Source organism: Dama dama, chromosome X, assembly GCF_033118175.1.
Source record: "Dama dama isolate Ldn47 chromosome X, ASM3311817v1, whole genome shotgun sequence".
Classification (NCBI taxonomy): Eukaryota; Metazoa; Chordata; class Mammalia; order Artiodactyla; family Cervidae; genus Dama; species Dama dama.
Window position 1 is genome coordinate 106,203,933 of NC_083714.1, and position 27,684 is coordinate 106,231,616.

Below are 27,684 nucleotides of genomic sequence, written 5' to 3' on the forward strand. Positions count from 1 at the left end.
AGCCTGGGGAAGGGGAGCTGGTGCAGGAGGTGACTGGAGCCACAGCGGCGGCAGAGGCGGCGGTGGCGACGCTCTCAGCCGTAGCAGCCAAGGCTCCAGCTCCGGCCAGGGCGGCGCAAGAGACAAAAACCGGGCTGGAAACCGGACCGAGCCGGGTAAGCATTGCGCGCAGCAGGAGCCTCCGCCTGCCCGCCATACGGTGCAGTCTCGCGTGCTCCACTCTGGCCGCCTGGAAAGGAGCTCTAAGGGCTGGGCCGGTCGGCGTCCGGACGGCTCTGCGCTCCTCTTTGGAACCAGCTTTGAGGACTTTCTGGTGAGGGTCAGAGCCATGTCCTCTGAGCGCTAGCGACCGCGGCTGGAGGTGGAAAGAGGAAGGCAGGCCGGCGGGCTATCCTGGGCCATGCCTCGGGGCTCTCGGGGGAGGCAGCCCGCACGTGCTGCGCTGTGGTCCCATGAGGGGAGAAGCCAACCAGCACCCCCAGCGGTGCTTTTGTAGGCCGGGAGCTCTACAGCTTTGTTGTAGCACATTAGCTGGAACAGCTGTGTTAGAGGAGTATCGCTCATCACAGCGGCCAGGCTGCCGCCCCTCCCCTTCCCGGTGCATCTCCTGCCTCTCCCTCTTTTCTAGGGACGAAGCCTACGCGCTGGCCTGGGTCCGACGAGTACTTGCTTTGGCGTGGGTTGGGGTATCTACTTTGTCTGTCTCCTCCCTGGAGGAGCTCAGTTGGGCCTGTGGGCTGCTCACTTCCCTTTGGAACCTCGGCCTTGAGGCCCCAACCAGCCGCGCCCCCTGCTCCTGGGCTTCCGGGCGCATCTGGCGCCCGCCCCCGCGGGCAGAGGGGCTGGCAAGCCATCTCTCGCAGTACCTTAGGTTAGGGCAGCAGCTCAAGCTAGTCCTTGGGTTAGAGCTGCAAGGCCGCTTTGTCAAATTCCCTCTCGCCCCCGCGCCTCCCTCCTGTCCCTGCTCCCCCCTCCCCCGCCCTGCCTCGCCTCCTGTCCCCTTGGAGGGTACTGGCCGCGCTTTTTTCTCCAACCTCTGGTTTAAAAATAGCGATAACCATGGTGTGGTGTGGTGTGGTATGGTGTGTGTGTGGCGGGGGGCGGGGGGGACGCACGGTTCTGTGCCATAGGTCGGGGGAGTAATTATTGTAGTAGAGAAAGAGCCGTTTGGGTGTGTGTGAGAGCTAGAGAAGCAGCCAAATCCCCCAACTTCAAAGTTACTGAAAATACCCAGCCTGCTGGGCTGCTGTCATTGTCTGCTGCAGACACCTCTGACTGGTGACCGTCAGACTTGGCCTAGGCTCTTCCAGTGGTGAGGGGCTGTGCCAGGCGTGCCACAGTTCAGGACAGGCCCTGCAGAGCCAGCCTCCATGGGCCAAGCTTGCCTTGGTGTGGGCTGCAGGAGTCAAGGTGAACCTTTGCCCCTCACACAAATATCTCCTGCAGCTTTGCCTGCCTGCTGCATTCACATGGGCTTGATGGAGGGTCCTGCTTTGTTGGACTCCCCACCCCCCCCCACCTTGGGAAGTCCAGCAGAGCCCCCTCCCTCAGTGCAGCTCCCCTCATTCGGCCCCACTCACTGCTCAGTCTGCACCGAAGTGTGCCCCTTTCTGTGGACTCTAGGCCTTTCTGAGGAACAAGAGGGAAGGAGCTACCTGTGCAGTGCTTAATCGCTCAGTTGTGTCTGACTCTTTGCTATGCCATGGACTGTAGCCCACCAGACATCTCTGTCCATGGGGATTCTCCAGGCAAGAATACCAGAGTGGGTTGTCATGCCCTCCTCAGAGGAGCTTCCCAACCCTGGGATCAAACCCAGGTCTCCTGCATTGCAGGTGGATTCTTTACCATCTGAGCCACCAGGGAAGCCCAGGAGCTATCTAGGGACTTGAAAGGCTCTTCTTGGACCTTTAACACACCTCTGAGGGTGGAAAACTCTGTGTACTACAGGGCCTGGCAAAGCCTAGGCACCTCTGAGAGGAGAAAATGAGACCCAGTAAATCCCTCACTTTAATGGAAGGCTAGCTGGGGACTTTTGTGACACTAGCAAGAACTGCAGATAGGACACTACATTCACCTCCTCTCAATTTGACCAAGCACCAATACAAAACCCCTACTTACATCTGGGCATCTCTGGTTCAGAGCTGGACATGTCCGCTGCACTATCTCAAACCAGCAACCACCCAACATATCTGCCCTATATGACTCCCCTCTCCACACTCAGACTCTCTCACCCTACACTGTTCAAATTCTCTTCCCTCTCAGCTCTGGGCCTATCTCCTTAGTGCCTTTCCATCTCTTGCAATCCGTGATGACCTCTTCTTTCTCAGAACTTAGAACTCCTCCAGGCCACCTGCATCCCTTGGGCATTTTCTGACTTAAATTATAATAGGAAACAAACTATAATTAAATTTCCCTGCCTCTACTTTGTTTCCCTGATACCATGGACGTCTGGGTTCTTTCCGAACTTCTCACAGGGCAAAATGAAACCTGAATCTCAGCCGAAGTTCCCTGAAACCCTAGCAATGCATAGCAGTTAATGAATGCTCAGGAAGTACTTAATGTCTGTAAAGCTTTGGAGAAGATCTTTATGTTCCCAACTGGCACTTGTCCTGATTCACATGAAAATGATACTCAAGTCTCTGATATTTATTGAGTATACATAATGAAGATTAAGAAAGGGAATGGGTTTCATCTACAATTTAAAAAAAAATAAAGCACAATGTCTAACTTTATAAGCTCAGGACCTGCATTGCCCAGTCCCCAGCTAATTCATGAATCTAAAGACAGCTGCCATGGAGGGAGATGAGAGATCTGTGTGTACATGGGGTATTGTCCTGGGAAGCCTCCAGAAATTAGAGGGGTTTTGGTTAGGCAAAGGATAGTTGTATAAGCAAAATTAGGAATGGGAGGGAGTGGCTGGCAAGCAGGATGAGTGGTGAGAGTCTTTTCTGGTTGAGATTGTATGGCTCCAAGGTACAAAGGCCCCTTACAATATCAACCAGAAAAGACCCAGAACTTCCAGATGTTCAAGCTGGATTTAGAAAAGGCAGAGGAACCAGAGATCAAATTGCCAACATCCGTTGGATCATAGAGAAAGCAAGGGAATTCCAGAAAAACATCTACTTCTGCTTCATCGACTACGCTAAAGCCTTTGACTGTGTGGATCACAACAAACTGTGGAAAATTCTTAAAGAGATGGGAATGCCAGACCACCTGACCTGCCTCTTGAGAAACCTATATGCAGGTCAAGAAGCAACAGTTAGAACTGGACATGGAACAATGGACTGGTTCAAAATTGAGAAAGGAGTACATCAAGGCTGTATATTATTACCCTGCTTATTTAACTTGTATGCAGAGTATATCATGTGAAATGCTGGCCTAGATGAATCACAAGCTGGAATCAAGATTGTCAGGAGAAATATCAACAGCCTCAGATATGCAGATGATACTACTCTAATGGCAGAAAGTGAAGAGGAACTAAAGACCCTCTTGATGAAACTGAAAGAAAAGAGTGAAAAAACTGGCTTAACACTCAACATTCAAAAAACTGAGATTATGGCATTCGTTCCCATCACTTCATGACAAATAAAAGGGGGAAAAATTGGAAGCAGTGACAGATTGTATTTTCTTGGGCCCTAAATCACTGCAGACAGCGATTGCAGCCATGAAAATTAAAAGATGCTTGCTCCTTGTAAGGAAAGCTATGACAAACCTACATAGCATATTACAAAGCAGAGGCATCACTTTGCCAACAAAGATCTGTATAGTCAAAGCTGTGGTTTTTCCAGTAGTCATGTATGGATGTGAGAGTTGGACCATAAGAAGGCTGAGTGCTGCAGAATTGATGCTTTTGAACTGTGGTATTGGAGAAGACTCTTGAGAGTCCCTTGGACTGCAAGGAGATCAAACCAGTCAGTTGTAAAGGAAATCAGTCCTGAATATTCATTGGAAGGACTGATGCTGAAACTGGAGCTCCAGTACTTTAACCACCTGGTGTGAAGAGCTGACTCACTGGGAAAGACCCTGTTGCTGGGGAAGATTGAGGGCAGAAGGAGAAGGGGGCAACAGAGGATGAGATACCGACTCAATGGACATGGATTTGAGCAAACTCTGGGAGATAGTGAAGGACAGGACAGCCTGGCATGCTGCAGTTCCTGGGATCTTAAAGAGTCAGACATGACTTAGCAACTGAACAACAGCAACAGCAATGTAAAAAGGAAGTTGAGGCCCAGTGGTGTTGGGTTTCCCAAATGCCAGGTTGTGAAATGGGGTCTGATCTTGAAGGAATGAAGGAAGGGGCCATCAAAGAGTGGGTAATTGGGAGGTTCTGATATTTTTTTGTGTGCAGCTATGCCACAATAAAACAGGATTTTAGAAAGGGTTTTGGATTGGGTTCTTAGAAAGGGATTGGAAGAGTGCCATAAGTTGGGCAGGTAAAAAGTCATCTTTGGATCTGGAAGAACTAGGGGAGTAGGCTATCTCTAGAGGAAAACTGTATATTGTCAGCCTCTCTTTGGCTTTGCAGGGGATCTTGGTGGGGCAGCGGGGAAGGACAGAGCCAGGCTTCTGTATACCAATGTGGTAAAGGCTGAATGCCCCTTAGTCCTTTGCTGATCATTTTTCTCCCAGCTGGACAGGCCTTCAGGAAGCACCAGTTTGGACTCCTTTTCTTACAGACAGGAATCCTGAGACCTTGGAAAGAGGCAGAGACTTGCTTAAGTTCACACAGAATTTAGGGAGAGGCTTAGCAACTAAACACCACCACCAACAGCTGCCTCCTGTGCAACTCCTCTTATCCACTGTATCCGTTAAGCATAAATCTGTACAAATCACATTAATCAACCCCTCTTCTTACCTCACCCATTCATCAAGAGTGAAAAGAAGCTTGGTTAGCTTTCTAGGAACTCCTCCCCTTTCACGTCTCTTGCTTTTTCACTCTTGGTCTACAGCCTGTCAGGGGCTGAAAGTTTCAGAAGAGAAGTAGTTGAAAGAAGCTGGCAATCTAGTGTTTCTCTTATAGTAGAGTGGAGATGTTAAAAATTCCTCAAGAACTATTACATTTACACTCTCTGAACCAGCGGATGAAGGGAATGAGAAAAATAGCAACAAGTCTGGCTCCTTTGAAGAACCAAAGAGGAAGAAGGGGCTAGAAGAGAGCTGCCTAGTGTTATTTCTTCAGTTCCCCTGCCTCAAGTCCTGTCCAGGCAGATAGACTGGGTGATAAAAGTAAAGCCCTCAGAAGAGGCATTTCATTGACTTCCTGTGTCACTCATTCTTGGTTTACCCATCTCATGGCCAGGAAGTTCTTTCTCAGATGTAATCTGAGCCTCTCATGCTATACTTAAACCATGTGTGTGTGTGTGTGTGTGTGTGTGTGTGTGTGTGTTGAGAACAGCTGGCCACCATAGCTCTACTGCTTAACAATTCATGGAGATTTCATGGGCATTAAACCATCTCTTCCACCTTCAACTTCTCTGAATTAAATAATCAGAGTCTTTCTTCTCTCCTTGGTCTTATTTTTCAAACCTGTGCATGTCGCTAGCAAGGCAGGCAGGGAAACCAGAACCACTGCAGAAGTGCAGGTGCTAGCTGAGTGAGGGTGCATTGCTCCCCTGCACCTTCCCTTTTGGGATTAGGGGATAATAAGTACAATGAAGAAAATGGCCTGAGGGAGTTTGGTGGAGGCAGAGGCAGGCATAATGGTGCTGCAGGGGGTGGGGATGGGGAGCTTTGCAACCTTTTGATCTGCATTTCTTGTTGCAGAGCCTTTATTGCTTTCATCTACAGGTTCGTTTTTTGTTTTGTTTTGTTTTTTTCCCTGCTGGGTTTCCAAGCAGATACTAACACCTCTTCTCTAGATAGTGCCCCTCAACTGGGGGCTGCAGCTCTTCTTCAGAGAGAGAGGGCTGGGCCTGGCCAGCTGTGGTCCCTCGAGAATCTGTACATTTCATATAGGCTAGGCCTAGCACATTCAGAAAAGTAGAATGTTGGGTGGGCTTGCGGGGGGAGGGTAGAAGTGAGAGGCATATGGAGTGAGGCTAGGCTGCAGTTCACCTCTGTTCTACAGTGGGCCAAACCAGGTAGGCATCCAGGCCTCCCAATGAAGCCTAGAACCTCCAAAATGACATTTCCTCAACATGACTCCTGACTCAGCAGCCACTGGAAAACTAAACACAGGACTGTCCTTTCCCCAGCTTCATGCAGCCTGGAGGAAGCAGTCCAGTCTCCCATTTCTAAATGGGAAAACCGAGGCCCAGAACAGAGAAGTGATTTGTTTGCCAAAGGTTACATAAGAGCATAAAGTTCCTGGCCCTCAATTTAATGCTTATTCCTCTAAGCACACTGATCTGATCCCCTCCCAAACCTCAGTTTCTTTATTGAGGTCTCTCACTTAGGGTATGGTGCATATAGAGGATATCGTACATATAGAGGATACCTAGGAAAGTCAGGAGTCTCCATTGTTCACTTGATCCAGCTACTCCTTGCAGGCTTTCTTGACTGCCTTATCATGTCTCTTTCCCTGGAGTTAGCTCCTCTCCTGTTCTTCATCTGAACAGAGGAGGAAGGAGGTATGTTGCCTGTTTTTGATCTCACCCTTGCTGAGTTAGTACTGTAATAATGGAAGCCTTATGATGCAGGCATGACACCTTCTTTGAATACATCCCTTTCTAAGGGGGTTTGGGAGCCTTAGAGGAGAGTGGCAATTAGGTGGTTCCCAGAGCCCCCACCATTCCAGGCAATCTGGAGAGGCAGCCTCAGCAGCCTGAGGAGAAAGCTGCTGCATCAAGAAGTTTCGCCAGGTAAGCCCAATTCTAGGTAGAGGCAGAGTCTGAGTGACCATACCTCCTAGACTGGATAAGCCCTGTATATTTGGGGCTGAGGCTAAGGGGCAGAGAAGTGAGCCTAGGAAACCTGCAAACGACATGCAGAGAGCAAGTCTTAAAGGTCAGGCAAAGGGAGTTGGCCTTAATCTTGTAGGCAGTGCAGAATAATTTGATAAGTCAAGGTGTGATGCACTGAAATCAGAGTTGTAAGAAAATGAATCTGGCAAGGGTGTGCAGGATGGATGAGATGGAAGTGGGGAGGCAAGGGGTTGGGATTTCAGTGCTGCAGCAGGAAAGACCAGAGGGAATGCTGTTAAGAGACTTTTGTCATCCTCATCACAGTGAGGGGAAATCTGAGGAACTAGAGTAGAGAAGGAAGCTGCAAGAGGCCCTATCACAAGGGCCCTTTATTGAACATCTGCTTGGTACCTAACAAGTAATCAATCTTTTATATTTATCATCTCTAATCCTTACTGTGACTCCATATGGTAGGTAGTATTTTCTTCAAAAAGGTTAGGTCACTTTCTCAAATCTCACAGCCTGAAAGAAGTGAAGCTGGCATTTTAGTTCTGGGCTGATAAGCTCTAGCTGAATTAGAGTTCAGTTGAACCAACATTGTTTGAGCTGCTGCTCTGTGCTAGATGTGGTGACTGCCGTATAAGATGAAGGAGGCTGCATTCAAGAGAAAAGAACAGACAGGCTGAGGCTGGCCAGAATGAATTACTCATGGCTGAATATGATAATTCATTTGAGGGGCTGGTGTTGAGGAAATAGGAACAGGGGCTAGAGGGCTCATTTTGGGGTCTATGCTGCATCTAGAGTTGGTGAGATGCCCCCTTAAGAAGAGGTGCCTCTCAGGAAGGCTGCAAATTAGGGGAGGAGTGGTTGCAGGGATAGCTTGATTGGGGCTCTACCAGCAGCATTTACAGCTCTGACAAAGAGTATAAAGCTGGACAGCCCTTCTGTCAGGTCCTGAAAAAAAAATGGTTTTGAGAGTAGACATTGGCTGTGGGCTTTAGAAATGTTAATTCAAATTCCAGATCTTGTAGATCATTTTCCTTAAACTATAGCTCAAATTCTTTATTTTCATTTTGTCTTTACCTTCATGTTTGTCCCCAGTGTCAGGTTTCTGTCTGGACCTTTGTTTTGGCCCCTCAAACTTATCTCCCAAGGAGAAGAGTAGAGGAACACGTTCCACGGTTTGGGAGTGGTGATAGTGCAGTTTTTGGCCACAGAAAGCTTTCTGGAATGTGCTAGGTGGGGCCAAAATAGTAGCCAGTGATGACTGGAAATGCTGAAGAGAAGGCTCAACTGGTTTGGTACAAGAGTGTGATAGGAGAGGAAGAGGATGGCTCTCATAGGTGGGAGGGGAACCTGCACAGTCCTCACTCTAAGTCTTCTTCCTTGATTAGGGGCTAACACAGTGCAGCAGAATGGCATAGAATTGGGACTCAGAGGCCTGGAAGTTGGTGTGGCTCTGTCATCATCCCACTGTGTGACCTTAGGCAAGTCTTCTCCCAAGCTTAAACAATTTCCTTCTCTGTGACAAGGAGTTAACATCCCCCAAGGAAATGGCAACCCATGCCAGTATTCTTTTTTTTTAATGTATTAATTTATAATTTAAGGATAATTATTATGTTATATTGGTTTCTGCCCTACATCAACATGGATCAGCCATAGGTATACTATGTCCCTTCACTTGTGAGCCTCCCTCCCACCTCATCCCACCCCTCTAGGTTGTCACAGAGCCTCAGTTTGAGTTCCCTGAGTCATACGGAAGATTCCAACTGGCTGTCTATTTTACAAATGTTAGTGTGTATATTTCCATGCTACTTTATTCATTTGTCCTACCCTCTCCTTCCTACCACCCTGTGTCCATAAGTCTGTTCTCTATGTCTGCATCTCCATTGCTGTCATGCAAATAGGTTCATCAGTACCATCTTTCTAGATTTCATATATGTGTGTTAATACATGATATTTGTTTTTCTCTTTTTGGTTTAATTCACTCTGTATAATAGGTTCTAGGTTCATCCACCTCCTTTGCACTGACTCAAATATGTTCCTTTTTATGGCTGAGTAATATTCCATTGTATATATATGTACCACTTGTTCTTTATCCATTCATCTGTTGGACATCTAGGTTGCTTCCATGTCCTAGCTACTATAAATAGTGCTGCAGTGAACACTGGGGTACATGTGTCTTTTTCAATTATAGTTTTCTCAGGGTATATGCCCAGAACTGGGATTGTTGGGTCATATGGTAGTTTTATTCCTAGTTTTTTTAAGGAATCGCCATACTGTCTTCCATAGTGGCTATATCAATTTACATTTCCATCAACAGTGTAAAAGAGTTCCCTTTTCTCCACACTCTCTCCAGAATTTATTGTTTGTAGATTTTTTGATGATGGCCATTTTGACTGGTGTGAGATGATATTTCATTGTAGTTTTGATTTGCATTTCTCTTATTATGAGCAATCTTGACCATCTTTTCATGTGTTTTATTACTCATCTTTATGTATTCTTTGGACAAATGTCTCTTTAGGTCTTCTGCCCACTTTTTGATTGGATTGCTCGTTTTTTGTTTTTGTTTTTGTTTTTCTGGTATTGAGCTGCATAAACTGCTTGTATATTTTGGAAATTAATTCTTTGTCAGCTGTTTCATTTGCTATTTTCTCGCATTCTGAGGGTTGTCTTTTCACCTTGTTTATAGTTTCCTTTCCTGTGCAAAAACCTTTTAAGTTTACCTAGGTCCCACTTGTTTATTTTTGTTTTTATTTCCATTACTCTAGGAGGTGGGTCATGGGACTTCCCTGGTGGCTCAGTGGTAAAGAATCTGCCTGCAATGCAGGGGACCCAGGTTTGATCCCTGAGTTGGGAAGATCCCCTGGAGGAGTACATGGCAACCCACTCTAGTATTCTTGCCTAGAGAATCCCATGGACAGAGGAGCGTGGTGGGCTGCAGTCCATTAGGGTCATACAGAGTCAGACAGGACTGAAGTGACAAAGCAGCAGCAGCAGTGGGAGGTGAGTCATAGAGGATCTTGCTGTAATTTACATCAGAGAATATTTTGCGTATGTTTTCTTCTAAGAGTTTTATAGTTTCTGGTCTTACATTTAGGTCTTTAATCCATTTTGAATTTATCTTTGTGTATGGTGTTAGAACAGAGTAGGCAATGGCAACCCACTCCAGTACTCTTGCCTGGAAAATCCCATGGACGGAGGAGCCTGGTAGGCTGCAGTCCATGGAGTCACTGAGAGTCAGACACGACTGAGTGACTTCACTTTCACTTTTCACTTTCATGCATTGGAGAAGGAAATGGCAACCCACTCCAGTGTTCTTGCCTGGAGAATCCCAGGGATGGGGGACCGTGGTGGGCTGCTGTCTATTGGGTCACACAGAGTCAGACACGACTGAGGCAACCTAGCAGCAGTAGCAGCAAGGTGTTAGGAAGTGTTATAATTTCCTTCTTTTACAGATATCTGTCAAGTTTTCCCAGCAGCACTTATTGAAGAGACTGTCTTTGCCCCATTGTATATTCTTGCCTCCTTTGTCAAAGATAAAGTGCTCACAAGGTGTGTGGGTTTATCTCTGGGCTTTAGATTTTGTTCCATTGGTTTATATTTCTGTTTTTTTGCCAATACCATACTGTCTTGGGGTTGAGAAGACGGCAACCCATCTTCCAGCATCATTGCCTGGAAATCCCATGGACAGAGAAGCCTACAGCCCATGGGTTCACAAAGATTTGGACATGGTTGAGTGACTGAGCACACATACCATACTGTCTTTATGACTATAGCTTTGTAGTATATAGTCTGAAGTCAGGAAGGTTGATTCTTCCAGTTCCATTATTCTTTCTCAAGATGGCTTTGACTATTCAGGGTCTTTTGCGTTTCCATGCAAATTTTTGTTCTAGTTCTGTGAAAACTACCATTGGTAGCTTGATAGGGATTGTGTTGAATCTATAGATTACTTTGGGTAGTATACTCATTTTCACTATATTGATTTTTCCAACCCAAGAACATGGTATATTTCTCCATCTATTTGTGTCATCTTTGATTTCTTTCATCAGTGTTTTATACTTTTCTATATACAGGTGTTTTGTTTCTTTAGGTAAATTTATTCCTAGGATCATTTCCTTAATTTCTCTTTCTGATTTTTCATTGTTAGTGTATAGGAATGCAAGGAATTTCTGTGTATTGATTTTGTATCCTGCAACTTTACTAAATTCACTGATTGGTTCCAGAAAGTTTATGATAGTATCTTTGAGATTTTCTATATATAGTATAATATCTGCAAACAGTGAGAGCTTTACTTCTTTTCGAATCTGGATTCCTTTTATTTCATTTTCCTCTCTGATTGCCATAGCTAGGACGTCCAAAACTGTGTTGAATAATAGTAACAAGAGTGGGCACTGTTGTCTTATTCCTCATCGTAGAGGGAATGCTCTCAGTTTTTCACCATTGAGAGTAATATTTGCTGTGGGTTTATATGGCCTTTATTATGTTGAGGTAGATTACTTCTATGCCTATTTTTTGAAGAGTTTATATCATAAATGGGTGTTGAATTTTGTCAAAGGCTTTCTTTGTATCTATTCAGATTATCATATGGTTTTTATCTTTCAATTTGTTTTTTTCTTTTATTTTAAATTTATTTATTTTAATTGGAGGCTAATTACTTTACAGTATTGTGCTGGTTTTTGCTGTACATTGACATGAATCAGCCATGGGTGTACATGTGTCCTCATCCCGAACTCTCCTCCACTTCCTCCCCATCCCATCCCTCTGTGTTCTTCCAGTGCACTGGCTTTGAGTGCCCTGTTTCATGCAGCAAACTTGGACTGATGATCTGTTTCACATATGGTAATATACATGTTTCAATGCTAGTCTCTCAAATCATCCCATCCTTGCCTTCTCCCACAGAGTCCAAATGTCTGTACTTTATATCTATTTTTTTTTGCTGTCTCACATATAGGGTCATCATTACCATCTTTCTATATTCCATATATATGCATTAATATACTGTATTGGTGTTTTTCTTCCTGACTTACTTCACTCTGTATAATAGGCTACAGTTTCATCCACCTCATTAGAACTGATTCAAATGCATTCTTTTTAATAACTAAGTAATAATTCCATTGTGTATATGTACCACAACTTTCTTATCCATTCATCTGCTGATGGACATCTATGTTGCTTATGTGTCCTAGCTATTGTAAACAGTGCTGCAATGAACATTGGGGTACACATGTCTCTTTCAGTTCTGATTTCCTCAGTGTGTATGCCCAGCAGTGGGATTGCTGGGTCATATGGAAGTTGTATTTTCAGTTTTTAAAGGAATCTCCACACTGTTCTCCATAGTTGCTATACTAATTTGCATTCCCACCAACAGTGTAAGAGGATTCCCTTTTCTCCACACCTTCTCCAGCATTTATTGTTTGTAGACTGTTTGACAGCAGCCATTCTGACTGGTGTGAGATGGTACCTTATTGTGGTTTTGCTTTGCATTTCTCTGATAATGAGTGATGTTGAGCATTTTTTCATGCATTTCTTAGCCATCTCTATGTCTTCTTTGGAGAAATGTCTGTTTAGGTCTTCGGTGAATTTTTTTATTGGTTCGTTTATTTTTCTGCTATTGAGCTGCATGCACTGTTTGTATATTTTTAAGATTAACTCTTTGTCAGTTGTTTCATTTGCTTTTATTTCCTCCCACTCTGAAGGCTGTCTTTTCACCTTGCTTATAGTTTCCTTTATTGTGCAAAAGCTTTTAAGTTTAAATAGGTCCCATTTGTTTATTTTTGCTTTTATTTCCATTACTCTGGGAGATGGGTCATAGGGGATCGCTGTGATTTATGTCAGAGAATGTTTTGCTATGTTTTCCTCTAGGAATTTTATGGTTTCTGGTCTTACATTTAGATCTTTAATCCATTTTGAGTTTATTTCTGTGTATGGTGTTAGAAAGTGTTCTAGTTTCATTCTTTTACAGGTGGTTGACCACTTTTCCCAGCATCACTTGTTACAGAGATTGTCTTTTTTCCCTGTTGTATTCTTGCCTCCTTTGTGAAAGATAAGGTGTCCATAGATGCATTGATTTATCTCTGGATTTTCTATTTTGTTCCATCGATCTATATTTCTGTCTTTGTGTCAGTACCATACTGTCTTGATGATTGTAGCTTTGCAATATAGTCTAAAGTCAGGCAGGTTGATTCCTCCAGTTCCATCCTTCTTTCTCAAGATGGCTTTGACTATTCGAGGTTTTTTGTATTTCCATACAAATTATGAAATTGTTTGTTCTAGTTCTGTGAAAAATACCATTGGTAGCTTGATAGGTATTACATTGAATCTGTAGATTGCTTTGGGTAGTCTAGTCACTTTCACTATATTGATTCTTCCGATCCATGAACATGGTATGTTTCTCCATCTATTTGTGTCACCTTTGAATTCTTTCATCAGTGTTTTATAGTTTTCTATATATAGGTCTTTTGTTGCTTTAGGTAGATTTATTCCTAAGTATTTTATACTTTTCATCACAATGGTGAATGAGATTTTTTTCTTTAATTTCTCTTCCTGTTTTCTCATTGTTAGTGTGTGGGAATGCAAGGGATTTTTGTGTGTTAATTTCATATCCTGCATCTTTGTTATATTCATTGATTAGCAATTTTCTGGTAGTGTCTTTAGGGTATTCTATGTAGAGGATCATGTCATCTGCAAGCAGTGAGAGTTTTACTTCTTTTCTGATCTGGATTCCTTTTTTTTTTTTTTTTCCTTTTTCTTCTCTGATTGCTGTGGCTAAAACTTTCAAAACTATGTTGATTAGTAGTGGTGAGAGTGGGCACCTTTGTCTTGTTCCTGACTTTAGGGGAAATGCTTTCAATTTTTCACCATTGAGGATAATGTTTGCTGTGGGTTTATCACATATGGCTTTTATTATGTTGAGGTATATTCCTTCTATGTTTGCTTTCTGGAGAGCTTTTATCATAAATGGGTGTTGAATTTTGTCAAAGGCTTTCTCTGCATCTATTGAGATAATCATATGGTTTTTATCCTTCAATTTGTTAATGTGGTATATCACATTGATTGATTTGCAAATATTGACGAATCCTTGCATCTGTGGGATAAAGCCCACTTGTTCATGATATATGAGCTTTTAGATGTGTTGCTGAATTCTGTTTGCTAAAATTTTGTTGAGGGCTTTTGCATCTATATTCATCAGTGATATTGGCCTGTAGTTTTCTTTTTCTGTGTTGTCTTTGTCTGGTTTTGGTACCAGGGTGATGGTGGCCTCATAGAATAATCAGAAGTGTCCCTTCCTCTGCAATTTTTTGAAAGATTTTTAAAAGGATAGGCATTAGCTCTTCCCTAAATGTTTGATAGAATTCTCCTGTGAAGCCATCTGGTCCTGGGCTTTTGTTTTTTGGGAGATTTTTTATCACAACTTCAACTTCAGTGCTTGTAATTGAGTTGTTCATTATTTCTATTTCTTCCTGGTTCAGTCTTAGAAGATTGAACTTTTCTAAGAATCTGTCCATTTCTTCCAGGTTATCCATTTTATTGCCATATTGTTGTTCATAATAGTCTTTTGTAATGCTTTGTATTTCTGCATTGTCTATTGTAACCTCTCCTTTTTCATTTCTAATTTTGTTGATTTGATTCTTCTCCCTTTTTTTCTTCATTATCTGGCTAAAGGTTTGTCAATTTTATTTATCTCTTCAAAGAATCTGCTTTTAGTTTATTAATCTTTACTATTGTCCCTTCATTTCCTTTTCATTTACTTATGCTCTGATGTTTATGATTTCTTTCCTTCTGCTAACTTTGGGTCTTTTCTTTTACTCTTCTCTTTCCAGTTGTTTTAGGTGTAAAGTTAGGTTGTCTATTAGATGTTTTTGTTTGTTTGTTTGTTTGTTTCTCGAGGTAGGATTGTGTATAAACTTCCCTCTTAGAACTGCTTTTGCTGCATCCCATAGGTTTTGGGTCATCATGGTTTCACTGTCATGTTTTTCTAGGAACTTTTTGATTTCTCTTCTTACTTCTTCAATAACCTGTTTGTTATTTAGAAATTTATTGTTCAATCTCCATGTGTTTGTGTTTTATACAGTTTTTTTTTTCTCCTGTAATTGATACCTAGTCTCAGCCTTGTGGTCAGAAAACATGCTTGATATGATTTCAGTTTTCTTAAATTTACTGATTCTTGATTTGTGAACCAGGATGTGGTATATCCTGGAGAATGTTCCATGTGCATTTGAGAAGAAAGTATTCTCCACTCCAGTATTCATGCCAGGAAAATCGCATGGACAGAGGAGCCTGGTGGGGTACAGTCCATAGTGTTGCAAAAGAGACATGACTTAGTGACTAAACAGCAACAGCAACCAGGCCTGATTAATGGATCACTGGGAAGGAGAAATGGTGGTGAGTGAGGAAGTGGGGAACATTTTGTAAGCTGGTAAGTACCATGAGTGCTTCCCTTGTGGCTCAGTGGTAAAGAATCTGCCTGCCAACGCAGGAGATGTGGGTTCTATCCCTAGGTTGGGACGATCTCCTCAAGAAGGAAATGACAACCTACTGCCGTTTTCTTGCCTGGGGAATCCCCTGGGCAGAGGAGCCTGGCAGGCTGTAGTCCATGGGGGTCACAGAAGAGTAGCACATGACTTAGTGATTAAATAACAAGTACCAGGAGTGGATGAAGGACATTTGTTGATTTGAATTTCCTTTGTATCCGTACTTTAGCTAAGTTTGGATTGTTGACCTTTCTGGTTTGGGCTAGAGAACCTGGTTAGTGGAAATTCCCAGATAAACCAGAGCTGTTAACCAGTAGCTGATTTGAAGAAACATTTTAGACCCCCGAAATCAAAAGTTGACTAAAAGAACAACTGAAGCCTCCTGTGAGAAGAAATGAAGCCTCCTTCATTTACCATTTGTGGAAATTGAGGCCCAAGAAGGTTTGGTAACATACCCTTAGAGCCTGGGAAGCACCTTAGTCAACCCTGATTGAGGTAGTTTTGCTGCTAGAAATTGTCCAACTATAGTTTGAATAAAACAGAGAAGGCAGTGGCACCCCACTCCAGTATTCTTGTCTGGAAAATCCCATGGACAGAGAGACCTGGTAGGCTGCAGTTCATGGGGTCACTAAGAGTCAGACATAACTGAGTGACTTCACTTTCACTTTTCACTTTCATGCATTGGAGAAGGAAATGGCAACCCACTCCAGTCTTCTTGCCTGGAGAATCCCAGGGATGGGGAAGCCTGGTGGGCTGCCCTCTTTGGGTTGGCTCAGAGTCAGACATGACTGAAGCAACTTAGCAGCAGCAGTTTGAATAAAATATATGTAAAACTAGTTGCTATGTTTTTGAGCCTCTGTTATAAAATGGATTTTATTTGTTACTTTATATACATAAGATTTTAATTACTTAAAATAGCTTTAAAAGGTAGACACTCTTAATAGCCTCATTTTCCAGTTGAAACCAAAAGAACTTGCTGGATTTCCCCCAGGTAGGGAGAGCTGATTACAGTGCAGAATTGGCTGACTCTCAGGAAGTGGGGGGAGGGTGGCCGGACTTCCTGTCCTTATTACTCCTTCCTTAGACCACCTTCCACTGCATGTACAAGTGCAGGATGCACCCAGAGTGGGCTTGCTCCCAGGAAAACTTCTTGGAGAAGGTCTGGGAAACTACGACTGGTTGAGGCCATGCCTCTGGAGCTACTGCATAAATCCACATACTTCTTCCCTGAACTCAGCCTTCTCTAAGTTGGCTGAGCTGGCCCCAGGAAATAGGGCTGGGAGCAGAATGTGCAAGACTGCAGCTGTTTCCCCGTTACTGAGATGGATTCCTGGAGCAAATTTGTGACTGAAAAAAAAAAAAAAGAAAGAAAAAAAAATCTGTGACTGGTCTCTTGCTGTATTTTGAGATGAGAGGAGGAGGAAGTAGCTCTGACCTAGCCTTCCACTGGTCTAAGAATGGCCTGAGGCTGGCCTCTCTTGAGCAGGGATGGACACAGCCCAATTCCTGCCATGCTAGCAATAGCTGCAGCTAGTGGCCCCTGCCAGGGATCACAGGGTAGCCTTACAGTATTCCCTCACCCACAAGTCCAACTGAAACTTAGATAGGCATGCAGTTTGAGAAACCTTAGTGTGGAGGGGCTCTGCACTTAGCAGGACTACTTTCTTGGCAGAAGCTATGAAGAGAGCCAGCCTCAGCCTGAGGGAGCTGCAGAATCTCTCCCTTTGCAGTCCCCTTTGCCTTCTGCCCCACCTCACTCCTGAACTCTGGTCCCGAGCAAAGGTAGCATAGCCCACTAGGAAAGGACAGCATTGGGACCTGGTGAGGTAGTAAGGAGTATGAAAAAGAGGCCTGAGTGGGATGGCTAGGTGGAGCTGGGCTTAGGAGGCACTAGCTACAGGCGATTCCTGCGAGCTTCTGTCCTACTGCCTTGTGGGGGACACAGGGCAGAGACACTATGGGTGGGGTACTTGGCTCTGGAAGGGATAAAGCAGGGAGGTAGGAGACAGCATAATTTCAACTCTGGCCTTTGCCAGCAAAGATGGCCCTGGGCCTAGTTAGGAGGAGGACCTGAAGCTGGGGGAAGAGAATTTGATTCCCAGGGATACAACCCTGCCTAGTTCACCCACTCCCACCACATATACAGAAGGCTTTTTAAATTGCCCTTAACAGAGGACTTTGTATAAATCCACAAACGTCTTTAAAATCCCTTAACCCTTGGCTCTTCCTCAGCATGGGCCAAGGCAGCTGATTCCTTGGACTTCCTGTAGTTGAATGGCTCTCTCAAATGAGTGGCCTTTTACACATGGTCTCGACTTAGTGACTAAACAACAACAAACAACTACTTCCTAGGCAACTGGGATCTGACTTGAAATAACAGGAATGCCAGTCTTTCTCATTTGCTTTGCACTTTACAGTTTACAAAATGCTTTTGGTGTTGATTATCCCATCTAACCTCACATCACTGCAGTGGACTACAGATAGAGAAGCTATTTTGATCTCCATTTCACAAATGGCCAAGGCTTAGATGGATGCCTTGGCATGATCTGGAACCCAACTCTGTGGACCATGGCTCTATCCACAGCATGCTGCTGATCCCTATGACAGAGAAGGGGACAATGTAGAGAGCTGTGGGCTGGCCTCTACTCCAACAGAGCAAAGAAGCAACGGCAAGAGAAAACCCAAAGGGACTACCCTGTAGCCAAGGCATCAAGGTTCTATAAAGCAGCCCTGTTTGAGATTCAGTTTGCCTAATTCTTCTGTTTGCAGGAATTTCAGCTCCAAAACCCATAGGATGATTAAGCCTTCAAGTCACAAGGATGGGTAAGACTATAAGGTTTTTCACTTAGCCTTTGGTTTTCCTTGATGCCCAACCACACTTACTAGTCTTGCCCATCCTTTCCTCTAAATAATTGACAGTTTCACTCACTCCTGTCTAAAAAGGCCCAGATTGAATGCCTCCTTCTCAAGGCATTCCCTTTTCTGAGCCCAGGGATTATCTTTTTGCCTTTCAAGTTTATCCTGGGACATGATCATAAGGTATGAAGAATGATATTTCAGCACTCAGCTTAGCCAGTAAGGAGGGCTCTTCTCTAAGGTCTGCATCATATTCTGCCTTCAGACTGTTATATAGAAGATTCTCTATCTGTTAGCCTAGGAGCTTCCTAAAAGCAAGGACTGGGGTTTTGAACCCTTCTGGCAGCACTGAGCTTAATAATTATCATTTAACCAAGTGTTCTAGTGAGGTTCCTTTCATTAATACCACAGAGGGGAATATAATTTCACAAATAACTCCACTTATCGCCACCCCATCTCCTCAGTGCTCAACACCATAATGACAACATTGTCAGTAATTTCAGGGCTGAGGTAAAACATCTGTGCTTTGGAAAGTGAAGGACTCAGATAGATGATAGGGTCCCTATTCCCTTTTGATCCTGCAGCAGAGGACTTGGAGAGTGTGTGTGTGTGTATCATTGTGTATTTGAGGGGTAGCACTGTTTATTGTGGTCCTATCAGTTGCAGGGCTGAGCTGGAACAATGCCATGTTAAACTATGTCACACAGAATCAAAAAACAAAAACCTAACCTGAGCAATTTGCAATACAGATTTCTGCAGAGAAGAGATCAGATGATGGTATTTTTTTCTCTTATTTTGGGGGTAACCAAACATTATCATGCTACAAATTAAATATTAAGTTCTGCAGAGTGCTTCTGATAGAAGCTTAGAGCACATTGATGAGTCAAGTGTCAGGCCAAGCATGGTACAAGGCACAAAATTACTATTTGCAAGACAAGATCAGGGACTCCAGGAAGATTCCTCTAATGTGGTCAGAGGATAGAGTGTAGCTGCCAGGCTCTCTCCACCCCCAGAGTGCTAGTTCTTAGTTTCCCACTGTAGGTGAATGTGAGCGTGTTTTTACCGTGGCAACCAGTCACAAGGCTGATGTACTGGCCAGCTACTCTTAGGACGACAGTGTTGCTTGCCTCTCCTTCTCTCTGTCTCTCTGGCTCCCAGCAGCTATTCTGTCTCCCTTCCCTACCCAAGCTCCTTAGGTGCTGGTGGCTACCCTGCAAAGAGAGGACAGTGGTGAGGGACTTTCCAGGAAGGGGTCACTGGGCTTTAGCAGGCTAGTCACTGATCCAGCTGTTAATCAGCTAGTCACTGGAGTGGATACATCAGACGATGGGGGTGGGGAGGGGGATATGTTGGAATAGGGGATATGTTGGCTAGCCCTTCTTTTTTTTTTCTATCTCTGTGACATTTGGCTATTTAGAGGACTGGGAGCCTAGACCAGAAGGGTGTGTCTTGCATCAGGTTTGTTTATTGAAATAGCTGTTCAGAGCCTAACTGACCAGGGACATGAGTTGTGTGGAGTTGTGCCTTCAAGGAGTTCCCTTTCTAGATAAGAAGTTAGATGGGGGTCAAAATAATGAAAGGAGCAGAGAAGAAAACAGTCTGTCTCATGGTTCTCATGGTGGTTTCAGTTACAGAAAGTGAAAGTGTTAATTGCTGAGTCCTGTCTGACTCTTTTCGACCCCATGGACTGTAGCCTGCCAGGCCCCTCTGTCCATGGAATTCTCCAGGCAAGAATACTAGAGTGGGTAGCCATTCCCTTCTCCAGGGGATTTTCCCAACCCAGGGATATGAACTCCGGTCTCCTGCATTGCAGGCAGATTCTTTACCATCTGAGCCATCAGGGAAGCCCCTGTGGACCACATTAAAATCTGTTACCAGCAGAACAGTCACTATAGAGTCTAGGTTAGACCTATCCCTCACATAACCACTATGAGAGGGAGGTATTTCTAGGCCTCTTGGACAGAGGATACTGAATCTCAGAGAGTGCCTTGCCCAGAGGCTACCATGCCATATTAGCTGATTCTGGATTGCAGCTCTGGAATGTGGGTCGGCAAGGCTCCTATTCTGGGCTTTTGAAGGTCTGATCATGGTCCTACAGGCAATTTAGGTAGCCTGAAGGAAGAAAGTGAAACTTCAGGTATACTTTTCTACCCAGTTCCAGGCAAAATGTCAGTGAGAGCCCTGGCTAATGTGAAATTGAGGCCTGGTTCTTACAGAACCCAGTGAATACTTAATGGGCTGTTTTTGCCAGGTGCTTTTCAAAACTTCTCTGTCATCAGAGCTGACTTCCGTTCCACCTTCCTACACCACCACCCCTTGATAATCCCTCCTGTGGCCAATAGCACCTGGGCCTTTTTCATATCTGCAATTCCCCCTGCCCAGTGTGCTCCCCTGAACTTAAGGTGACCTGAAGTGAGTAGACCCAGCAAGTGGGGTAGGGGTCATGGCTGCCTGTTGTTCAGTGTATGGTTTTGCTGCTTTGCGGCCTAGAGAGGGCTGATCCAACAAGCCAAGCATATGGAGTGCATTAAGATTTTCCCTATATTTTCTTTCTTTGTGGTTCAATTCAAGCCTGAAACCACAGACACCTGTGAAAACAAACCCAGCCTGGATGCTTGCTCACCAGTACTGTCTCTCTTTGTCTCTCTTATCTTCAGCCCCAGCTGTGATGCTTCCTGACTGATGATGTTATAACAGTGCCGAGAAGCCAGAAGGCTGCATTTTATAGCTGAATACACCTGAGTTTTCCCCACCATCATGGAGACCCGAAAGGATGAAGCTGCTCAGGCCAAGGGAACAACAGTCTCTATGGATACCCAGGATCAAGGGACAGAGAAAGGGGCCAAAAACAAGGCATCTGAGGCAACAGAAAGGCCCGTGTCAGAGCCACCCTCATCTGGTCCAGGTAGGCTGAAGAAAACTGCCATGAAACTCTTTGGTGGCAAGAAGGGCATCTGTACCCTGCCTAGTTTCTTTGGAGGGGGACGAAGCAAAGGTTCCGGGAAAGGCAGCTCTAAGAAGGGTCTTAGCAAGAGCAAGACCCACGATGGCCTGAGTGAAGTAGTCCATGACCCTGAAGACATTGTCAGTGAAGGAACCGGCCTCTCCTTACCTTTTCCTGAGTCATCATCCCGACTTCCCAGCTCTCAGAGTGTCCATGGGTCTTTGGAGACAGGCTCCAGATGCAAGAGGTCTGTGGCTGGAGCCACAGAGAAAGCTGGAGCTGAGAAGGCTCACTTTGTGCCCAAGCCAAAAAAAGGCCTGAAAGGTTTTTTCAGTAGTATCCGCCGTCACCGAAAGAGCAAGGTCTCTGGGGCTGAGCAAAGCAATCCAGGAGCCAAGAAGTCTGAGGGCGCCAGAGCCAGGCCTCATGAGTATGTGAGCTCAGCCCTTCTGTCCCACACTGATGAGGTCCTCCAAGCCCCAAGAAAGGAAAATGCCAAATCCCAAGATGTCCCTGGGCCGAAAGTTTCTTCAATATCAGAGACTTCTCCAGCAGCCACTGAGAAAGCAGCCTTTAAAGATCCAGAAAAAACCTTGGAGGCCTTTGCCTCAGCACTCTTGCAGCCCAAACCTGCCCCTGAAGCCAGTGGCCCAGAGGAGCTCCATAGTCCAGAAACAGGGGAGAAGCTTGTGGCAGGAGAGGTAAATCCACCCAGTGGCCCTTTAGGGGATCAGCTGAGCCTCCTCTTTGGGGATGTCACATCTCTGAAGAGTTTTGACTCACTGACAGGTTGTGGTGACATAATAGCAGAACAGGATATGGATAGTATGACAGATAGCATGGCCTCTGGAGGCCAGAGGGCCAACCGAGATGGAACCAAACGAAGTTCCTGCTTGGTGACTTACCAAGGAGGGGGCGAAGAGATGGCCTTGCCTGATGATGATGATGAGGAAGAAGAGGAAGAGGAGGTGGAATTAGAAGAGGGAGAAGTCAAGGAGGAAGAAGATGATGATTTAGAATATCTGTGGGCAAGTTCCCAGATGTACCCGAGGCCCATACTAAATCCAGGCTACCATCCCACGGCATCCCCAGGCCATCTTGGCTACATGCTTCTTGACCCAGTTAGGTCTTATCCTGGCTCAGCCCCTGGAGAACTTTTGACTCCTCAGAGTGATCAGCAAGAGTCGGCCCCCAATAGTGACGAGGGTTATTATGACTCTACTACACCGGGACTTGAGGATGATTCAGGTGAGGCCCTGGGGCTTGTCCGCAGGGATTGCTTGCCCCGAGACAGCTATAGTGGTGATGCCCTCTATGAGTTCTATGAGCCAGATGATAGTCTTGAGAACTCCCCACCTGGGGATGACTGCCTTTATGACCTCCATGGTCACAGCTCTGAGATGTTTGACCCCTTCTTGAACTTTGAGCCCTTTTCTTCCCCTCGGCCACCTGGGGCAATGGAGACAGAGGAAGAACGGCTAGTGGCCATCCAGAAACAGTTGCTATATTGGGAGCTTCAGCGGGAGCAGCGAGAGGCCCGGGAGGCATGTGCCCAAGAGGCTCACACCAGAGAGGCCCATGCTCGAGAGGCCCACACCCGGGAAGCTTATGTCAGAGAGGCCCGACCTCGAGAGGCCTATGCCAGGGAGACCTGTGGCCAAGAGGTCCGTGCTCGAGAGGCTCAAGTCCGAGAGGCCCAGGTGCGGCAGGAAAAGCCCATCATAGAGTATCAAATGAGGCCTTTAGGCCCATCAGTGATGGGTCTGGTGGAAGGGGCATCAGGGGCCTCTCAGACTTCCCACAGAGGAACCACCTCAGCTTTCCCTGCCACTGCAAGCAGTGAGCCAGACTGGAGGGACTTCCGTCCTTTGGAGAAGCGTTTTGAGGGAAGCTGCTCCAAGAAAGATCAAAGTACTTGCCTGATGCAACTCTTCCAGAGTGACGCTATGTTTGAGCCAGACATGCAAGAAGCAAATTTTGGAGGATCTCCCAGGAGGGCCTACCCTACTTATTCACCCCCTGAGGAGCCAGAGGAAGAGGATGTTGAGAAGGAAGGGAATGCTACTGTGAGTTTCTCTCAGGCCCTTGTGGAGTTCACCAGCAATGGGAACCTCTTCTCCAGCATGTCCTGCAGCTCTGACTCTGATTCATCCTTCACTCAAAACCTTCCTGAGCTGCCTCCCATGGTGACCTTTGATATTGCTGATGTGGAGCGGGATGGGGAAGGCAAGTGTGAAGAAAATCCTGAGTTCCACAATGATGAAGACCTTGCAGCCTCCTTGGAAGCTTTTGAACTGGGCTACTACCAGAAACATGCCTTCAACAACTACCGCAGCCGATTCTACCAAGGCCTACCCTGGGGTGTGAGCAGTCTCCCTCGATACTTGGGACTACCTGGCATGCACCCTCGTCCTCCACCTGCTGCCATGGCCCTCAGCAGGAGGAGCCGCTCCCTTGACACTGCTGAGACCCTGGAGCTGGAGCTCTCCAATTCTCACCTGACCCAAGGCTATATGGAGTCTGATGAGCTTCAGGCCCAGCAAGAAGATTCAGATGAAGAAGAGGAGGAGGACGAATGGGGCCGAGACAGTCCCCTGTCTCTCTATACTGAACCTCCAGGATCCTACGACTGGCCTGCCTGGCCTCCCTGTCCTCTCTCAGTGGGACCTGGCCATGCCTGGATAAGTCCTAGCCAGTTGGATGGGCCTTCTAGCCATCCCTATGGGCAGGCAGTCTGTTGCATATCTCCTCTCACCATGTCAATGTTGCTGTCAGTATCAGGGCCAGAGCCAAGGGCACCTGGGGAATCCAAGTCTCAGCTAGCTCGGCCTTCACACCTACCCCTGCCCATGGGCCCTTGTTATAACCTCCAGCCAAAGGCCTCCCAAAGTGTGAGGGCCAGGCCTCCAGATGTGCTGCTGCCTGTTGATGAGCCCAGTTGCTCCTCCATTTCTGGAGGCTTCAGCCCCAGCCCTGTGCCCCAGGCCAAGCCTGTGGGCATTACTCATGGCATCCCTCAGCTGCCCAGGATCCGGCCTGAGCCCCCAGAGCCTCAGCCCATTCACTATGGGGCTCCCAGCCTTGACCTGTCAAAGGAGAAGGCTGAGCAAGGTGCCTCTCTCCCCACCAGCTGCTCCTCCACTGCTATGAATGGAAAACTAGCTGAGTAGTTATCATCAATTCTGGAGTGAGGGGCATGGGGCCTGAGCATGTGAATGGGGATAAGGGTTGGGCAGAGGGGTGGGGGTGGGGGTTGCTGTTTAACTTGAAAATCCTTTTGGCCAAGGAAAGCTCCTATGAGTTTTCACCTTTGTTTTCCCACTTCCCTTGTCTGCCATCTGTGGCCACATTCAGCTCAAGTACATCTGCCCTGAGAGATTGCTGCTTCTGTGCTCCAATTTTTGCTTTTGGGTTTTTTCCTTGTGACCCATGCAGGGTTTGAGATGCTCTAATTTTGTGCCTATTCCAATTGCCAAGGTAATGATCATATATATATACATATATATGTATATATATATATATATATGTATGTATATATATTATATATATATATATATATATATATATATATATATATATATATATATATAATGCATCCTTGACACAGTCTGAACCCTTAGCACCTCTGCCGTTTCTCCATCCAGTAGATGAGCAGCCAGGTCTACACTGCCTCCCACTTGGGGACAAGGAGCTTGTTAGCTTGTTTGCTATTAGCAGTGTGAAATTATGGTACAGATCCTCCCCACTCCCACTTCCTTTGGTCTTGGCATAGCTGCCACCATCACATCAGATGTATAATCTAGTAGCCCCAGCTTGCTGTCCTCAGAGAGGATCAAGTAGCATGTGTCTCACTGCCTGTTCCTATGGACTTAGGCATCATAACCAGTGAGGGTCTTCTAACCTGGCCTGCTATAGCTTGGGTTGAAGACAAAAATGCTAATTTCCTTAATGTAATGACCAAATTCATCTAGTTGCAAACAAGACAAAATAGGGTTATATTGTAGACACTACCATAAGTCTTGAGCTCCAGAATGATAGTTTTTTTTTTCCTTCTTTGTTTCTTTAAGCTTGTGACAGCCTGAATTGCAGATGCTTTTGAATTTTGGTTATTTTTTTCTCCAAAGGAAATTTTCGTTATCTCATTACAAGGAACACATTCTTTTAATTGAGATACGGGAAGAGAAGTGGCCTAAACTAGGCTCGGCTGTAGGGGATGGGATTTTTACAGGTTGCAGGAGAAGGATAGGAAAAGGAGATTCATTCATTCTTTTCATCAGGAGAGAGGATTTCATACATTGCAGAGCTCATGTCAACTCAGCTTCTTAAAAGGGAAAATTGCTTTCCCCCAAAGACAAAAAGTTCCTTAAGCCTTGCCCACCCTTTCACTGGATGCTTTAAAGAGGCTTCATGCTAGCATTCCCAAGAGACAGGACACCAAGGGTATTTAGGTTGCTGTTCCAGTTTTTCTAAAGAGCCTTCATTTTCCAATTAGCCAAGTTCTTAGTATCATCATAGGACTGGGCGTCTTGAGAGGAAAGACTGTGATCTGCCCTTGCTCTGCCAAGCTGAAGGACTCCGATTTGTGTGGTAATTGCAGCCCCTTATGGAAAGAATGGCACCCTTATTTCTGCATTCACACAGTTTTCATGTTAAACTAGCCTGGAAATATTGGTGAGGAAGAGTTGCTGTCAGGAAGACATTGCAACAGGCTAATCTTGCCAGGCTCTATCTCTCATTAATCACCAATACGGAGGGGTCCTTTTAAATTTCACCATTGGAAATGGTATATGAAACTTTTTACCTATATATGTTGACCCAAATTATGATCCTTGCTCCCTTGATCCTGTCTCCATCCTCCACCCATCTCCATGCCTATTAAGAGGTAAACAGGGCTCTTGCTATTCCAGAAGAGATGCTGTTGCCTGCCACCCCAAGTCAAGATGACTTTGTGGGAAAACTGCCCCTTGGCCATGGGATGTATCTGTGCTGGTCTTTGTCACCATTTTTTGGATTGGGGTTGGCCCAGTGCCCCTCCCCACAAAAAGTAAACCTGGATGGTACAAGCTGTACCCCTGGAAGCACCACATGAATTTGCATGGCACCAACACCAGCATTCAAGGGATGCAGACCAGCTCTCCAGGCTGACTTTGTCTGCATTATGAAGAAATCTGTTAATCATGAAGCTGGAGAATCAAAGAAGGTGAGAAAGGCCCTCCTCAACCCTAGCAAAGCATTAAGAGAGAAGTGCCCCAATTCTGGCTTCTCACCAAAGTTGCCCTGGGAGGGTGGGACTAGAATTGGCCTGGCTGTTTGGCAGGAAGGAGACACTCACCAAATGCCTTTACAACAGGGGAACGCTCACCACTTGCCTCTTCTGTCTCTGCCTGTCCTTCAGGGCAGCTCAAGCTCCTGTTTGTATGTAGACTGTGCCAGCCACAGCAGGTAGTAGAGCCATCACCAACCACCAGAGCCTGCTGGATCACCAGCCTGTCTGAGAAGAGAAAAAGTAGGTGGTCAAACTTTGGCCAAGGGCTGAGAGCTGCCCTCTGTAGCACAAGGGCAGCAAGAGGTGCCACCTCTGAAGGGGGCAGTCATAGCCCTGACACACATTGCTGGGCTCTGGAAAGTCTCATATCACAGTAAGTTTTACGACTGAGCATCAGCTCATGGTTTGAACACTGCTGCCTGCAAGTCCTTTCACTTTCCTGGCCAGCCAGCCCAGAGACAGGATCCTCACCACCAGAAATAAGGCAGTCAGGGTGTATGGCTGCAGAAGCAGGCTCCTTTGAGTCTACTCTAGATCCAAGCAGTTCATTTCTGAATCCCAGCTGTGGCCTAGAAGAGGAAGGAGGACCAGCTGGAGACTTTGTGTGACAGCACAGGGTGACACTGGGAGAGCCAGCCAAGCTCTAGGCCCCTCCCCAAAAATACACCAGTGTTTGCTTGGCTAACACCAAATATATCCCAGGCTGTTAAATGTGTAGATGGTAAGTCCACAAATAAACACCATTTCAGCATTGCAAAGTCAATGTTTTTGGATGTGACTTCACAAGAAGGTACGACTTGGGAGAAGGTGACTGCTCTTACCTTGCTATCCAGCAAGCAGGCTTATATATAGTGTCAGATAGCTCTGATCCTGAGAATTCCCAAATGAGACTAATCTTAGGGGACCAATGACTGGATAGAGAAGACCACCTAGAACGTCCCTCCCAGGGCTGTCAGTTTCTTTGTTTTAACACCTTCAAGGAAGCCCTGCCTTGGGGCTCTTTTAGGTCCTGCCCCAATCATCTGGACTCAACTTAGGCAACAGTCCATGAGCCTTCTGGGCCAGAGGCTTTGGTCAACACCAGTCTTTTCTCCCTCAATACTGTACCAAGGAGGGAAGTAACTTCCCACACCCAGGGTGCATTCCCCTCATCCTGCTGCCAGTGACTTTCCTCCCCTTGCCAGTGCTACCACCCCACCTGCCCTTGGCCCTCAGGCCCAATTGCTAGAGGGAGTCTGGGTTTAGCAGGGAGACTTCAAGTTTACCCATGTGTATGTTGCATCCAAGTTGTTTTTAATATAT

General features: G+C 45.7%; 1 protein-coding gene across 1 annotated transcript; it reads left to right on the forward strand.

Moving 5' to 3' along the window:
• AMER1 (APC membrane recruitment protein 1) lies at positions 1 to 27,140 on the forward strand. Its single transcript, XM_061135901.1, has 2 exons — positions 1 to 155; positions 20,830 to 27,140. Exon 2 carries the CDS (start codon positions 20,930 to 20,932, stop codon positions 24,284 to 24,286), a length of 3,357 nt encoding a protein of 1,118 aa, XP_060991884.1. The 5' UTR covers positions 1 to 155; positions 20,830 to 20,929; the 3' UTR covers positions 24,287 to 27,140.
• The last annotated feature ends 544 nt before the right edge of the window (positions 27,141 to 27,684 follow it).

What these genes read in the sequence shown, in the direction of transcription:
- AMER1 (XM_061135901.1), top strand. Translation starts at nt 20,930, where the DNA reads ATGGAGACCCGAAAGGATGAAGCTGCTCAGGCCAAGGGAACAACAGTC.